Source organism: Bombus impatiens, unplaced genomic scaffold (assembly GCF_000188095.3).
Source record: "Bombus impatiens unplaced genomic scaffold, BIMP_2.2 scf_0485, whole genome shotgun sequence".
Lineage (NCBI taxonomy): Eukaryota > Metazoa > Arthropoda > Insecta > Hymenoptera > Apidae > Bombus > Bombus impatiens.
In genome coordinates this window covers 111,595-128,180 of record NT_176904.1, presented here as the reverse complement: position 1 = coordinate 128,180, position 16,586 = coordinate 111,595, and the positions used below count along the sequence as shown (strand labels likewise).

Here is a 16,586-nt window from a genome sequence, read left to right as displayed (position 1 = left end):
TCGTTTCATTGTGTTCTTTCTCTTTTATCCTTTTTTTTCAGTTACAATACTTAAATATAACGCAATCTAGTTTTCCCCTTAGTGTGTTGTTAACTTCCGTTCCATCGACGTCGTCGATCACGGAGCAATCGTATCCTCGTTTGGAAAAGAGACAAAAAGTGCGCATATCGAACGCGAACCGCAGTTTCGATTGCCGTGGAGAGGAACATTTGGTGCAGTGCTACTCGATGATTTATTGATTTCGCTGCAGAGAGGTAATAGGCGTATTTTTTTCTGTTTCTCCTCGTTTTGAAGAAAAAGAAGAGAGGTATTTTATTACGACTCTATTGACTTAGCGATCAAAAAGCGTTTTTTATTCCAATGTGTTTTACAACTTTGTTAATTTTGTAATAAAAAAGTGTTTTGTAACTTTGCCGATTTAGTAAATTTCGAGATAAATTCATAAATTAATGCTCGTAACACTGTCACTTTTCTATACTTTCCAATTTTGGAGTTGATCAATATGGCTTGAGAGTGGTTCATTTCTGGCAAATTTACCGAGATATACGTTTAATGGGCGTATAACTCGACAATAGACATGGCCTAATGCGATCAATACCCTTAATGATAGCCAATTATTCCATCAACCATACACAGCGTTGTTCGCCACCTTTTATGGTCAGTATGTACTTACATTACAATTAGAAAGGGATTGCACCACAGAAGTAGCGTCATCCAGAAACACCGTGATCACGTCATTGGTGAAGTAGCGCGATATGTATGCGAGGTGTGAAATACAATTAAAATACTCGCAGCAAGAAGATAGATGAGGATATCTTTATTAATGGATGTGAAACTGGTAATTGAAACGTAGGTTCTGTAGGAAGATTATTAAAGACTTCTTTATTGGTGGGCTGAAGGTTTTAACGTTTCATTTGGTATACTTAGTTATCGATTACTGACCGAAATAATTATTGTTGTTGTATATATTTCGTTACGGTAGTTGTATGGTAAATTCATATATACAAGATATTTTGTAAATGACGGTACAATCAGATATGAAATGATTTTACGTAAAAAATTATGTCGAACATGTGGAATAAAATTTATTCATATGACGTTTCGCTTTTTAGAAAAGCTTTTAAATCTTGATAATATATCTCTCCAACCAACTCTTTTTTTTAGAACTTCCTTTAATTATACCATCAGTTACAAAATATTTTGTATAATATATATGATGATGAAGAATCGAAAAAATAGGAAAGATAGACGTATAACAACAAGAACAAACAGCGTAAAATACTGACGAACAATAAGTAGAGCCATCGGTACACCGATATTAACCACCTCTTGAGATATATACACTCTCGCCACTTATTATGCCGGTTTTCGTTCTTAATAGCCTATTGTCTAACAGCGCGGTTGTGAAGTATTCAGTACCTTCGCGACAATGTTATTCAGGAAAACAGGAATCTGGCGATGACAGAAGCATCGTCTGGAACTACACCGTATATACGATGGTTATACATTAATATACGTAAATCTGGTTCACGTGAACGCGAAAGCGTAGCTTGCACCAAGGGATTACCTGCTCGTGACGTAGATACATGAAAATTTCCTCGTAAAATATTTAGGATATACTGCGAAGTATTGCACGGCTATACTCACTGTTACCGATTAATTTTGGATAGTCTGTTGAAATCCAATATACAAGATACCTTATCCAAATGTCCAAAATAGAAAACATTACGGTTTGAAAATGATCTAGTTTAAGATTGGAGAAAAAATCTCGTAAGGCAAAATTAAACGACTTCGAATTGTAAGTTTTTTGGTGGATGAGTCGCTTTATACGCGGTGCAGGCAATGTACCGCTGTAGTGAAATCCAATTATCCTAATTATATTGATAAAATTTGAAACAAATCTGAAAATATACGTATACAGAAATTATTTTAAAGAAATGAAGGACCAAAATTTTATTTCTTATAAAATATTGTTCTAAATCCAAATATCATTTTATCGATTATCTATTCCATTTTCCCATCCTATTTGTTATTATTGAATTTATTAAAATGTCCTCTATATTATGAAGAAACTTATATATAAATGTATATACATCACATAAATGTACAAATAATGCACATAGGTGTAAAAAGTTTTTTTTATATAATTATATTTATATATCTAATAATATCTTATATTAATTTCCATTGTTTATTTTGTCACAATAAACAAAAATTTTGAGGCGGGCTGTTTTTCTTGGAATAAGTTAAAATATAGTAGTAATACTATTACAGTATAATAAAATTTAGTTATGAGAAAGTAAATACATTTGGTTAGGCTCCGTGATCATCGACGATCGTTCATGATGGAAACAAAAGAAAAAAGATCTTCTAACTGTTTTCTCCTGACTCGTTTTTATTATTTCGTTCTAAAAATTACGGCTTCGAACGCAGTCAGCGCTTATCGATATAATTGAAGGTATCACAAACTTTTGATGACCTCTAATTACATTTACCATATATTGTCCCTATGCTTATTAATTAATTAAAGTGATTTAATCAATAATCTCGATTATTATACTCCTCGTTCCATGCTTTGATCGAGGTTCAACAGGGTGATTTAACCCTCAAAGTGGAACATCGTGATGGTATGTAGGTAATTGAAGCGTTTGAATATTTTATACTTTATAAAGAAAGTTAAATTCAAATTTGAAAGTTTTCATAAAGTTAATTTCGAACAGATTTCGGAGACGGTGGAATACATTTTACACTTGAAAATTTAACGTACTTTTCTTAACGCGTAATTTACATATTCTTTAATTTAAAAGATCTTAAAATATCATATGATACTTTCCAAAATGTAAATCATTTACAAATCTTGTAACAATTTCTTTGGTACCATAAACGTTATGAATTTCCATATTTTTTCGATTAACCTACTTTCATTTTAATCGAATTTGTAAAATACAATATGCATATATATTGCCTCCCAAAAACTGCAAATTGCTATAACATGAAAATTACGTTTGTAGCAAATCTCCATTTACTTTATTACACGATGTAATTTTCTAGATTTATCTGTCATCAAACATATCTAAACTTTTTCAGTAAGAAAATTTTTGCAATGAGATTATAAAAAGATGAAGCTTATATAATTTTTTCCAAAAATGTCCAACATGCTTCTGTCAAAATGCCACGATATTCCAGTTGAAGAATTAATCACCTTCTTCCAAAACTTCTTCCCATTCTCACGAAATCATCATTCTTCATACTAAATTTGAAATTTCTCTACCCAGCTACCAAATAGTCCCTTTTCTCGCACGTTCTTACATCTTTAAGATCGACGTCGCCGACATTTGATCGCTTGGAATTCATTGCTCACGCGTGAACATCACATCTAACACGCTAACCTCGCTCCAATCGATGATACCGCTCGTCGAGCACAAATGACACGGTGTACACGAAAAGATCTGGCCCTTCAATTTTTCACGTTCCCAACTAATCGATAGTTTGGATGCGCCTTCCACCTGCCTCGGAAGGGTACCGAGGTACGGAGGATTAATATCTCGTCGACTTTTAATGACGATTTCATAATACGTTTCCTGGAAATCGTTTATGCACGGATCTCGAACAGTGATTACGTGGAACAGTTCGAGTTAAAGGAGCACTCTGATCTAAACGACCCTCTTTAAGTAAACTCTGACACATTTACCTCTTTTTACTAATTCCGTTAATATTTTTAATCTTGTCATGGCCGAAATCATACAGATCAAACAACTAAATTTCATAAAAAGATAGTAGCTCTTTTATTTATCATATGGATCTTAAATATAACAAAATAAAGCTATAATTCAATCAAAATCACCTATTATCGGTTTGTCTGAAAGAAAAAATGAAGTTCGAATTTGGGTGCTAGTCGCTTTAAAGAGATACGTCAAAAAGGTTTTGAAGCAACTATAGTCTTTAAATTTTCAGAAATAGTAGGAATTTCTCCTTTGTAGTTTACGCATACACTTTCATATAGTCCCAATTATGTACAAAAAATAGGAAATCGAATTTTCGGTTTTTCTATACTAAAATAGCCCTTTAAATGCAAGTACTTGCACGTAGTTTACGTGCGTACTGTTTTATCATACTCTCTACGATTACAAGCCTCGAGCGCTCCTTTTTATAAAAACCCGTTGCAAATCAAAGGTAAAATAAGTTTTATAATAATAAATGTCCTTAGTCATTCAAAAAGAAGAAAGAGAACATATGTGTATACGTAGTGACGATAACATTCCATGTTTTGCTGTATGTGAAAAAAGTCGAGGAACTTTGAAATATATAACGAGATTGTTTCGAGAGAAACATTTCGTTATTTATAAAGTTGAATAGTAGACGCAAATTGCAATATTACAAGAAATTTTATATCTAATATAATCTTGAAGAGATATTTATAAATTAATTATTAATTAATTATATTCAGAATAAAGTATAACTACTTACATTTTATAACTTACTTTTCGTGAAGTACGATGATAAAAAAAAATATCATACATTTAATATAAATTCTTTTGATTATATACGATAAGAGCATAACATAAACATAAGGACTGTTTTTTGATAAATTTTTCGTTTAATAATCTAGGAGTATACTTTATACAATAATTATCCCCTATTATGTATCGGTAACAATTAATTAGCGAAGGAATAAATAATTCGATTAACATAATAAATAGTGGTAAATTCCAAACAAACAATACATAGTATAACATCTTTTAGCTTGGCAATGTGTTTATCGCTGATTACACGGATAACAATCACGTTGTTTATTTCGAACTCATGACTGTAAAATCAACAAAATGTAGCACTAGGTGCTTTTACTCTGATAAATTCTTACAGATATGGGAAAAAATTTATTACTATAAAATGTATCGAATGTAAATTAAAAATGGGATTTTACAACATATAAGAAAAGATTACTATCGATATATGGATTCATTTTTAATTTGTAATTTCTAATCTTTTATTTTATTTTAAATTTTCAAATTTTCCATTTTCATTGTTAATGATTTCTCATTTTAATCATACAGCACGTAGGTTTACGTATTTGTTGATCGTTATTTTATTAATTACGACGCAGTACTATAGTATTAAATTATTTTGTTAACAATTAATAACTATTGAAAGTATAATATTAATTTATAAAAAAATATATAACATGTAATTTATGTAACAATTTGTGACAAAGTAGTGCATACTACGTGTAGGTATTACGAACAACATATCAGAAAAAGATCGTACAAACAAATAGCGATGCAAATACGAATCCCCTCGACGTCTTTGCAATAATAAAATTAAATATCATGATATTCGAAAAAGACAACGAAAAATCACGAATATATTTGTTTTACGGTCGTTTAGAAACATATTTGTGAAATTGAATTAAACGATATTAATCCTGGAATATTGAGTGCTTTTAAAAATGAAAATATTAAAAGTCATATGCAGAGTGTAATTAATAATTACAAATATTTTAAAAATTGGAAAATTTAAATTACACGTAATCACAATCTGCACGGAACAAAAATATTTTGTAAATCAGTAAAAAGAATGAATAACTTATTGTCCGATAAAGTGCTTAAATGAAAAATGAATGTACTATAAAGTTACAAATAAAATACAAATATGCAACCCCATAGCAAAATATTATTGATCAAACGTAATAATACGAGATTGACTAAAAATATTTACCTTTTACGAATATAAAATGTTCTTAAAACAAAATCAAATCAGATACATGTTCTTAAAACAAAAGAGAAAGTAAAAATCGCTTAACAGAACAGACATTTTTATTTATGTTATTAGTATCAAGAAACGGAAGTGAACAAAACAGATATATACAATAATTTTATTTAATTTTTCACATCAAAGTCTCGATATCTTTCTCAGTTTTATAGTAAACATATAATATTATTGCGTTTGATCAAAACCATTCTGTCAGGGATCGTAGTTGATTGAAAACTAGAAACGTACGAAACAAGATGCGATCCATAACGTTCAAAAATATTCCAATCGAAACGTAAAGCGCGGCCGCGGAAACTGATTAAAAGACGTTTCGTTTTATCCGTTAATCGCGGTTCTCGGTCCAATAGAACGCATAATTCGCGCACACTCGATTCGACGGGCTTTGACGTAACCTGGGAACTTTGCAATTTCCATAAATCCGTTTCGTTTTCCGATCGGCGTGCGGGCGACCAGCCGAAGACCGCCCTTTAACACACTCTCTCCCTCTCTCTCTCTCTCTCTCTCTCTCTCTCTCTCTCTCTGCTGAACGGGATTAAAACTATCGTTGTTCCGGCTTGTCAGCTGCAAGCCGCGTGAAAACACACTCGACGAGGCGTCCAATTTCAAAATTAATCGCGACCGGCTTCGTTTAACCGACACGGACATTGTCCGTCCCTGGCGAAATTTTAATCGACGATCGACGATTAACACGGAAACTCCGCGTGAGGCTGAAACGGGGAGAGGTGGAGGGTCAACTGGAGTTTCGTTGTATGCGGATCGAACCTCGTTTCGTTCGACAAATTCGCGATCGTTGTACCGTGAAAAGAAACGAACGTAAAATCGCCGCGTCCGCTGCAATGCGTGTTTCGACCAGGTCCTGGTAATCGGCGAAACTCGTTCGACCAACGACAACGCACGTTCGATTCCAGATTTGCATAGAACTCCCGATAGATTTCCCTGCTCTTTGCCGTCTACGGATCTACGGATCGCGGATAAATCGCCCTTTGTTCCGCTCTTGGCTGTACTTCCGAAAGACACCGATAACCGATCGGGATGAGATTTGCTGGATAACACGGGGTAAGATATTAGATCTGAAATATAAAATCCTAGCTTTGAGAAATTAGACGTTCGGAAGATACATGTCCTTATATGTAATAGATCTTCGCTGCTATAGGCGCAATGTTGGGTAATCAGTATAACGATGTAAGCATGAATGAGGAATAAATATATCATTAAAGCAAAAATAGGTGAAAGGAAAAACGGCCAGTCTCCTTTAAAGAGAGATGTCGGTATATGTTTGGCTTGGGATTGAGTGTTTTTGTGGTAAAAATGTTGTCACTAGATCAATTACAGTGGCTATGAAAACTATTAGCATAGCATTGTATTTATTACAACATTTACGTACTAATTAGTCAGTGCAAATATATTAAATTTCGTATCATTTACTTTCACACGGCCATAAAAATTTGATGTTATGAAAGTAAGATGTGGAATTGATAAAAAACGCTTTATTGGCAAATAAGGATACGTGCTAATACTTTTTGTACATATGATTTCTCGGAGTTAGGATTTTATATTTCACATTTACTATCTCGTCCAATAATATCCGCCAAATTTCATCACGATTAACCGTCGGTGCCATTCGGAATATAATATCCCCGCTCTTTCCTGCTTCTGTTCCCTTTTGTCCTTGGTTTATCGCGTATGCTGGTCACGCAACCATCACTTGTAATTTTGTTCGAACCGACAAGTAGCAGCGAGGAGAGTGGCTTGAGTATTTCCTCGAATTTCTAGATCTCCTAGATGGTGTGTCGATCGTGATCGTAATCGTGATCGTGGTATGTAATAAGTGAATCGAGCCTCCTGGTGGAGGTCGAAGGATTGATCTAGGGCCTAGATTCTAGACGATTTGCTTCAGGGTACACCGTGTGCGGGCCACGATAGATCGGAACGTGAAAGAAACGCGAGAAAGAAAAGACGAGAGTGCAATGGCGAAACCTGTGGATCGTTCCGAACCGTGAAAAGTCAATCGTGATGATCGACGAGACATCTTACTCGAATGGAATACCTCGAATACTACATGTTACGCGTGTGTATATGTGATGATAATTACAAAAATGAGCTACACTCACTGTTGTTGTTGGGGATTCTCTTGTTTAAATGCAGATTATAGCACGTATACGTATAAGTATTTCGTACAAAATCTTGTAAAAATCTCAAAGTAAAAATCCTATTCTTTGGGAGATTAAGAAATGACCTCGAATTTATTATTATTAATATACTATAATAAAAGTAACAACGTAAATGTTATACCATTTAGAATATCAAGTAAGAAAAAGGGTAATAATCGTCAATTTTCTACGGATAAATTTGAAGCTAAATTAAATTAAATGAAATTTAACAGATTAATTAAATATAAATTGTAATACATACGTATACATAAAGTATTTCGTACAAAAATCTCAAGGCAAATTTCCACTATTTACGTAATTAAGAAATGACTTCAATTCTAATATTAATGATATACTAGAATAAAAATAATAACGCATAAATTATACGACTTAGAATATCAAACAATGACAAGTATAATAATTATCAATTTGCCGAAAATGAATTTAAAACACCAAACTAAATAAAGTTTAAGAGAATAATACCCATTATATTGTTTTTTAAACTATCATCAGCAAATGTAAAGTAAAAGCAAGCGTAAGAACTCTTTTCCAAGCTCAGTGAAAAAAGACAAGGGAGAAACATTTCTCGAAACATTCTCCAAAATTAAATTATCTTTGAATTCCATTCAAAAGGACGATTTCCAACAAGCCCTTTTCAGTATTCAAACCAAGAGATTTCCATCTCCGTGTACACGCACTCGCGTGTGTATCAACGAGTACCACGAGAAGATATCCGTGTCTCATCCGCGTTTAACCTTCCGGATAAAACGGAATCCATTACGCACGCGGAGGGAACGTTGCACGAGTCCAGAGCATTTCCATTTATATTACCTTATCGTTATTCTTCCGGTCCGCTACCTTTGCCCCCCTTTCATCTGGATTCCTTTTTCTCCGTCGTTCCTCCTCCTCCTTCCTCGTTCTCGCGCTCACTTGATCGCTAAAGAATTCGCGACTCACTCCTGACGTAGGACCACGGTGAACACGCACTTGCTTGACCAACCTGCTTCATCGCTCGCCTCGTACTCTACTCTATGACCACCGACGTCGAAACGCCGGCCTGGACTCTGAAACGACAAAAATGTACGTCGAATGATGAGTATCGCATAGCAGAAAATCGTGGATAATTTATGTTACGATACAATTAATAAAATGGATAAAGAAGTACAGGGTAGTTTGTAATTTATGGTACAAATATGGTTAGAAAGATTCTAGTTTACAAATAGAACTGAAATTAAGAGGAAAACTAAGAATAATCAAATTGCATTGGAGATCTCATTTTCGAGAAATTCGAATTTCAAAATTTGTCTAGTACTTATACGTAAGTACATGTTAAAAATGGATTTAGCGAAACTTGTCATCTTCAAAGTTCTGAAACAAAATTAGCCTCTACAAGACCGTAATAAAACCTGTCTGGACCTACGGAATCCAGCTATGGGGAACAGCAACAACTCCAACATTGAAATACTTCAACGCTTCCAATCGAAAACGCTAAGATCCCTAATTGATGCACCTTGGTATGTTACCAACGAAACAATACACCGCGACCTCAAGATACCCACAGTCAAAGAGGAAATAGCAAAATATAGCGACAGATATAGCAAAAGAGTCAACAAACACCGAAACCCCCTAATCACTGGACTACTTGATACGACGGACCAGATTCGCAGGCTGAAGAGACACTACCCGCTAGACCTAAACGACAGATTCAACTAGTATTTAAATTAAGTAACATCTACTTATTTACAATATTTACGTACAAATTATACTTATCTATAACAAGTATTAACTTATTATAAATAATTAGCCATGTTACTGCGTCACGCCAGAAAAATTACTGAAAATTCTCAACGCGAGAATTGATCGTAATCTTAATAAATAATAAAAAAAAAAGTTCTGGAGTAAGTGCCGTGTGGTCTCTCACAGTCCGCTTACCAAAAGGGGATCAATCCCTTCCCCGCTTCGTGGCCAGGTCCTTTCCACAAAGTCTCTATTCTTTGGTAATACGACGTCGGATCGCTTGCCACCTGTAAACTATCTCACGCGTCTTCTAAACAGTCACATCACTGACACTTTATAGCTCGGCGACTTGGAGTCTTGACCGACTCCTCGGCCCACACATAAATTATCGTAAGGCTAAATAGCGGCGTGCTATCCTAATCATTGCATTGACACGATGGTCCGTCGTCGCTAACATATATTAGCCCTTACTTTCCTAATCTGTGGAAGCTAGCAGAGATCATAATGTTACCTAAACCAGGAAAAAACCCACACCAAACTGCATCTTACAGACCAATATCACTATTTCCTGTGTTTTCCAAAATACTAGAGAAAATAATATACGAACGCCTAAAACCAACGATAGAGAAAAAAAATTAATACTAGATCACCAATTTGGATACAGAAACAAACACTCCGCGATAAAGCAAACGCACAGGCTTGTCAACGAAATTTTTACTAGCGACAGAAAAGAAACAATACTGTACAGCCTTCTTCATGAACATTGAGGATGCATTTGACAAAGTGAACCATGAAAGCCTCTTACAAACAATCAGAAAATCCCCAGAACAAATCCACTACTTACTCAAATCATACCTAAGCAACAGAACCTTTGTAGTAAAAATAAAGGATGTAGGAGATCGGTTGAAAATAAAAAAACCGTGTACGTCGTCCTTCTGTGGTTCATTTACATTTAAGAGCGCCTATGTGACTAAAGTCATCTAGTTCTTACAGAGATATGAGAAAAACAACAAACAACGTTAGAGCAGAAGGAGGGTTTCGTGTTTCAAGGTGGGATGACCGAGAGGTCAGAGTATGCGAGTCGAAAAGCGAGTGTGTTGCGAGAGTCAGAGTTGATCGAGACATCGAAGAGTAGAGTTGAGAGAGTTGATCGAGACATCGAAGAGTAGAGTTGAGAGAATTGATCGAGTTGTCAATGTTGTAGAGTTGTTAGAGTTGCTAGAGAGAGAGTGTGTTAGATTCGTTGTGACGAGAGTTGCCAAATAACTATAAAGTTATTTGAGATAGATACGAGTATCGCATTTAGTTTCAGTTAAACAAACATCGTTTTCTGTCCAATTAATACCTGTATATTCAATTCATTATTAATAAATTGTAAGTAATCGGAAAAAATGTATATCTTATTTTCTACGACAAATCACAAGATGAACAAATAAAAGCGAACCCCAGTAAATGCAATCATATTACATTTACACTAAGGAAACAGAAACCATCAAATATCCAATTGAATGGCATGCGCATAACACAAACAAGGCAAGTTAAATACCTAGGACTCCACTTAGACACACAACTTACATGGAAACAACATACTAAATCAATTATAGTAACTAACTAGTCGAAACTCAGCATAGAAAATAAACTAAAAATCTACAAAACGATAATAAAACCAATTTGGACGTACGGGATACCACTATGGGTGACAGCAGCAATGAGCCACGTAACTAAACTAGAGTTGCTCCAATCGAAGATACTAAGAACAATAGTCAACGCTTCATGGTATGTCAGATACGAGAATATATGCAAAGACTTAAAAATACCAACGGTCAAAGGAGATATCGGCAGGTACGCAGAAAAATACAAGGAAAGAAGAACGACATCCAAACCAGCTGGCTGCTGAAGCGAGCAAAACTCTCATAGAAAGAAGACTAAAAAGAAAACACCCCACTGACCTCGCTAAAGAAATAAAATAGTCAAACTCGAAGATGGTATCCCGCTGGGAATAGTCATCCACGTGTTATTTAGCAATTAAGTTAGAAAAATTTACCAAATGTCCAGCTGGACAAATTGTAAAGTACAAATTAAATAATTAAAAAAAAAAAAAAATATCTAAAGAAGTTTGGAAAGGAAACGTTTGGAATAAACAACAGAGAAGATTTCTTTTAAAGAAGCTCATTGGCTTGAACATAACACATATGTAATAGTACAGTGGCATAATTACCACGCCAGTATCCTATCGTAATAGCATCCTATTAAGGTGTTTTGGAGATTCCAACTTCCTAAATTGAAAGTTTCGTAGGATCCGACGAAACTTGTTGAATGGGAATGGTATCACGCAAAAGTGGTTTGGATGTTATTGCCGAGTTTAGTGAAGTTTGTACAGCAGGAAATTGAAATGTGACGAGTATTGTTTTAAATGTACAGTAATCGCATGTGTATTTCTCCATACGAAAAGCAAATATTTTTCAATATCTTAGTATTTTGCATCGTAAAATAAAGACAATTGTTATATACTGTACAGTAATTTATTTAGTTTGGTAGATAATTGAAAAGACTTTTCATTAAATAGATAGAAAATAATCCAAAAAGCCCCATATACAAATAATTACTAAAATAAATAAAAAATTACTAACATAAATCAATTTTGCACATCGATGCAAAGTACAGAACGTTGATAAAATATTTTCACAATAAACTCAGAATTTTTTAAAATATTTTTACCTCTTCCCCATGGAGATATGAAATTTACATTAAAATTGAAAATAGAAACGTATGTATATCATCTTTTGTAAAAAATTTGGAAAAATTTCATTTCAAATAAACTTTCAAATAAATCATTGTTTATTTGAATAAACATTGTTATTTTTTATCTATCTTCTCCAAGATTAATTCATGAAATCCTGGTCTAGGAAATATAAATAAAACATTTATAACTTACCTTCATAGGAGCAGTATGTTCCTAACAACAAATTGTTCAACATTTTTCTGGATCCCGTTGTATGTATAATGTACATACATGTATTCAAATGTTTCTTTGGCAAAGTTTAATTTCAAAACGCCTGGTAACATTTAAAATTACTAGAAATTTTAAACAATTTTAAATATAAAGACTATAGGAGAAGAAGCTACATCCACGTTTTTGATTTTTAAATTTAATCCTGGAGCTAAATGTGTATTTTTTCATCTTCTTCATAATTTTAAAAATATTGCTTCTTGCAATATTAAAATATTGTTTATCTTAACAGTTATACTGTATTGCTTTGCCATTTGTAAAACTCCATCAACCATGAGTATCTTTAGGCTTAATAGACTTTAACTGCTTTATATTAAAATATTCCTCTCTAGTCATAAAGTGACATTAAAATAACAGATAAAAAATAACAGAAATGTATTTATGTGCTTACATATTCAATAACATCTTTCACAGTACTTTCACAGAAAAATATTTAATTCTCTAAAAAGGATAAAGATACATTTTTTAATATTTTTGTACCACTACGTGCTGTCATTTGCTGCTTTCACTTCAACTACGGTTTGATTCAATTGGATCTGCCTCGAAGCACGTCAAGAGGTTTAGAATGCAGGTAAAAAGATGAAGAGCAGCCAGTATTTATAAGGCAGCGTCATATTCTCCATACAATGTAGCCATGAGACATAGCTTACCATCACGAACTAGTTTGTAAACAAAATTGTTACACGATATTTGCATGGAAACATAGGTCGTTCTCCGTGCAAACTTCGCACGGTTTAAATCCTCGACAAACTTTCTGCAGTTTGCACGAGTAATTTACACCGAGTAAGATACACCGGACCGAATCGACATCGACCACAACGACCATGATTTTGTGTAACACCATAATGAAAATTGAGATTAGTTCGACGAATATCTCGTTTGCGCTATGATCTATTCATTTCCAATTTTTCTAAACTTTTTTTCGCGTTTTATTTCATACAAATTTCTGTAAATATATTTTTGCAAACTTTGCCTGCTTTCGATTCACTAATAATATCATTCAAAATCATTTGCTAAAAGTGCATTATATGCATAGTAACAAATTTCTGTTTTTTACAATTTGCCGTAATATTTATTCTTCTTGCCTCGTTGAATCTCTTTTATCATTATTTAAGCGAATGAAAATGTATTTTCCACGGTTAATACTCACTGTGACCTATTTTGAACAAATTAAAACACGCAGAATACTACGTATTCAAATTTCCAGTAGTAGACAGTGTATACGAATAAACAATTCGTTAAACAGTGCAACTAATTTATGTGATGTAACATTAATTTACATAGGAAGTTAAATAACTAAAGTATCGATATGAACTATTCAAAGAGAACAATGGATAAGAAAGGACAAACGTACGTTATTCTTCTTTTAATGAAATTTCCGTAGAAATTCCTGCATGTCGGCGAAAGTACAGAGACGGTGCTTTCTACAGCAAGAAACCCTTCGCCGTAATTTCGCTGGAGAAGAGTATTTCAGAACCGAGATTTCTGTTTGCACGCCCGGCTCGTTGGCCTTACTTTTTTCTAATGTTTCTTCTTTCCTCTTGAATTGTCTTTCTTATGTAAATTTTCCCTCCAAATGATATTACGAAATTAAGATAACCCGTACTTTGTAGACGGTGTGACTTAAACCTGAATTATACCAATACGATATCAACGTTGTGAAAGGAAAATGAAAATGAGCTAAAAAAAGATGAATTGCACTGAAATTTATGATAACATAAAAGAAAGAAAGATTATCAGAATCATCTACAGTAACTTTCTACGTTTAAAAAATTGTCTACTTGCCTCCTTTCTTTTTCTCTTTTCACCCTATGCAGTAGTAAATTCAAAATTACGTATAATTAACAATTATTAAACAAAAGCACTTCGAATGAGCATATTCATTCGAAATTAATGCCGATCGTAGAAAGGTTTCAGGAACTATGGAATTTTTTACAATGTATACAAAATTAATAAATGCTGCATGGAATCCACACATAGATCGAGATTCATGCGATTGTCAAACACGAGAAACCTTTCACGCTATTACAAAGTAAATTGGGACGAAATAAATGAAATCAGAAATCGATAAATAGAACGCTATTAATATACGATCGAGTCTTGCATCGTATAAACTGCATTTCAGAACTTCAAATTATGCAAGATTTTTTACATCTTCGTATCTATCTGCGAAAGTAAAAGAAAATAAACATCTATTTATCGCTATCAGTTATAAAACGTACAAATTAATCTTCCATTCTTCGTCGGTGATCGAGTGAAGAAACAGGAAAAGAAATAAATTACTGTACAAGTGTTACGTGTTATGGGCATTACGCTTCTCCACCAATAGACTCGCATAAGCAGTGTATAAAGTCCAAAGTCTATAGAGAACTCATAGTTTCCTCTCCAACAGGCGTTGGTCGTTAAGAACGTGACACACATTCGACAATCGCAATATAATCGAACTTCGTTAAGAAATTAAGTGCTTTATAATTAATACTGACCTCGTTGCTCCTAATCCGGGTCACCTTCACATTGTCCGTAAAAATTGGCTCGGTCCACGTGATTGCCGTCCCATTTCTTCCGGTGACCTCTATGTCGTTCGGACAGTCTTTAACTTTTGGCGCTTCACCGCCTGAAATACGATAAAATCCAATCAAAGGACCTTTTCTTCGTTCAGAGACAGAAGACTCGGTTGAAATGAGTTATAAAACGAAAAAGAATAATGGGATACGGGCGCGGACGACGTGATTTTTCGAAACGTTAAAGTTCAAATCCTTACGCTCCCCTCTATGATTATGGAAGATATACAGTGGATCACAAAAGTCTTAGAAATCTCCTATGCGTACAAGGTGGTCCATAATTCATGGTACAAATAGGATCAGAGAGATTTTATGATTCAAAGCAAGACAAAAATCGAGAACAACAAAATGCGTTGGAGACTTCGTTTTTGAGAAAGTCGAATTTGAAAATTTGCATATAAGATTACATAACATTGAGAGATTGTTCATTATTAATATAGTGGATATTACGAAAAATGTTCAACGATGGTTGTAGTTTGAGCAATAAATTAATTTGCATCTACTATTGGGTTAGTAGGTCTCACGACAGCTTGAATTAAGTTATTTAATTTCAAATATACTTCGTTTTCATTCGAATTTTGTATTTTACTCGACTAGGTCGTACAAAATTCATTGAATTGAAAGTACAAAGAAATACGAACGAGTTGTTTAAAAAGCCGAAAAGGAAACAGAAGGAAAAATCGATCTTAGTTAAAGTTACGCAATTTGAAAGCAAATAATCACTTCGTTACATATCTTAAATGGCAGCACCTACAAGTAACGCAAAGTTCAATTACGAAACTTCATCTTGTTTCAATTAAGCGAGAGCATTTACCGAACGTTTAACAGAATAACAGTCTTTAACGATTATTATAGGGTACATTAGTATTACGTGAGGAGTTCTCCAATGTCGACAAGTTAATATTCTGAATACTCCTTTCGTTCTTCGCTCTATTCCTCCCTTTTCTTCCTGACACCATTTGCCAAAATTTCCGTCAAAATTGCAATTTTTCGTTAGTAGACTGCGGTTCTAAAATATAGAACTATTCTCTATAGTTAGAAAAATATAGAAACACGTGCAAGTTATAAGCAAATTTCGAAGATAACTTATTCGATACAAACCAGTTTGGATGAAAAAAAGCTTAAAAATAAATTGCTCGAATCGTAAAGATAACCGTGTATAACCGTGTACCAAGCAAAACACAGCTGCACTTCATTAGTGTAGCGTGCAAGCTACCCAGAACCACCATGGCGTTGTGCGAGCAACGAATTGCTCCGTGTTGGTAGCAATTTCTACAGTTTTAAAATCAATACTAGTTACAAAGACTTCATTAATAATCTCTATGGCCACCGCATAGCGATTACATTATTAAAATTTCC

General features: G+C 33.9%; 1 protein-coding gene across 1 annotated transcript in view; it reads right to left on the bottom strand.

Moving 5' to 3' along the window:
- Positions 1-5,912: 5,912 nt before the first annotated feature.
- Positions 5,913-16,586, bottom strand: part of LOC100748294 — a 68,970-nt gene continuing 58,296 nt past the window's right edge. The window contains exons 8-9 of the mRNA XM_024368851.2: positions 15,150-15,280; positions 5,913-8,983 (exon numbers count right to left, since the gene is read on the bottom strand). Of these exons, the coding sequence (XP_024224619.1) occupies positions 8,873-8,983; positions 15,150-15,280 (242 nt within the window). The 3' untranslated portion in view covers positions 5,913-8,872. The remainder of the gene's footprint in view (positions 8,984-15,149; positions 15,281-16,586) is intronic.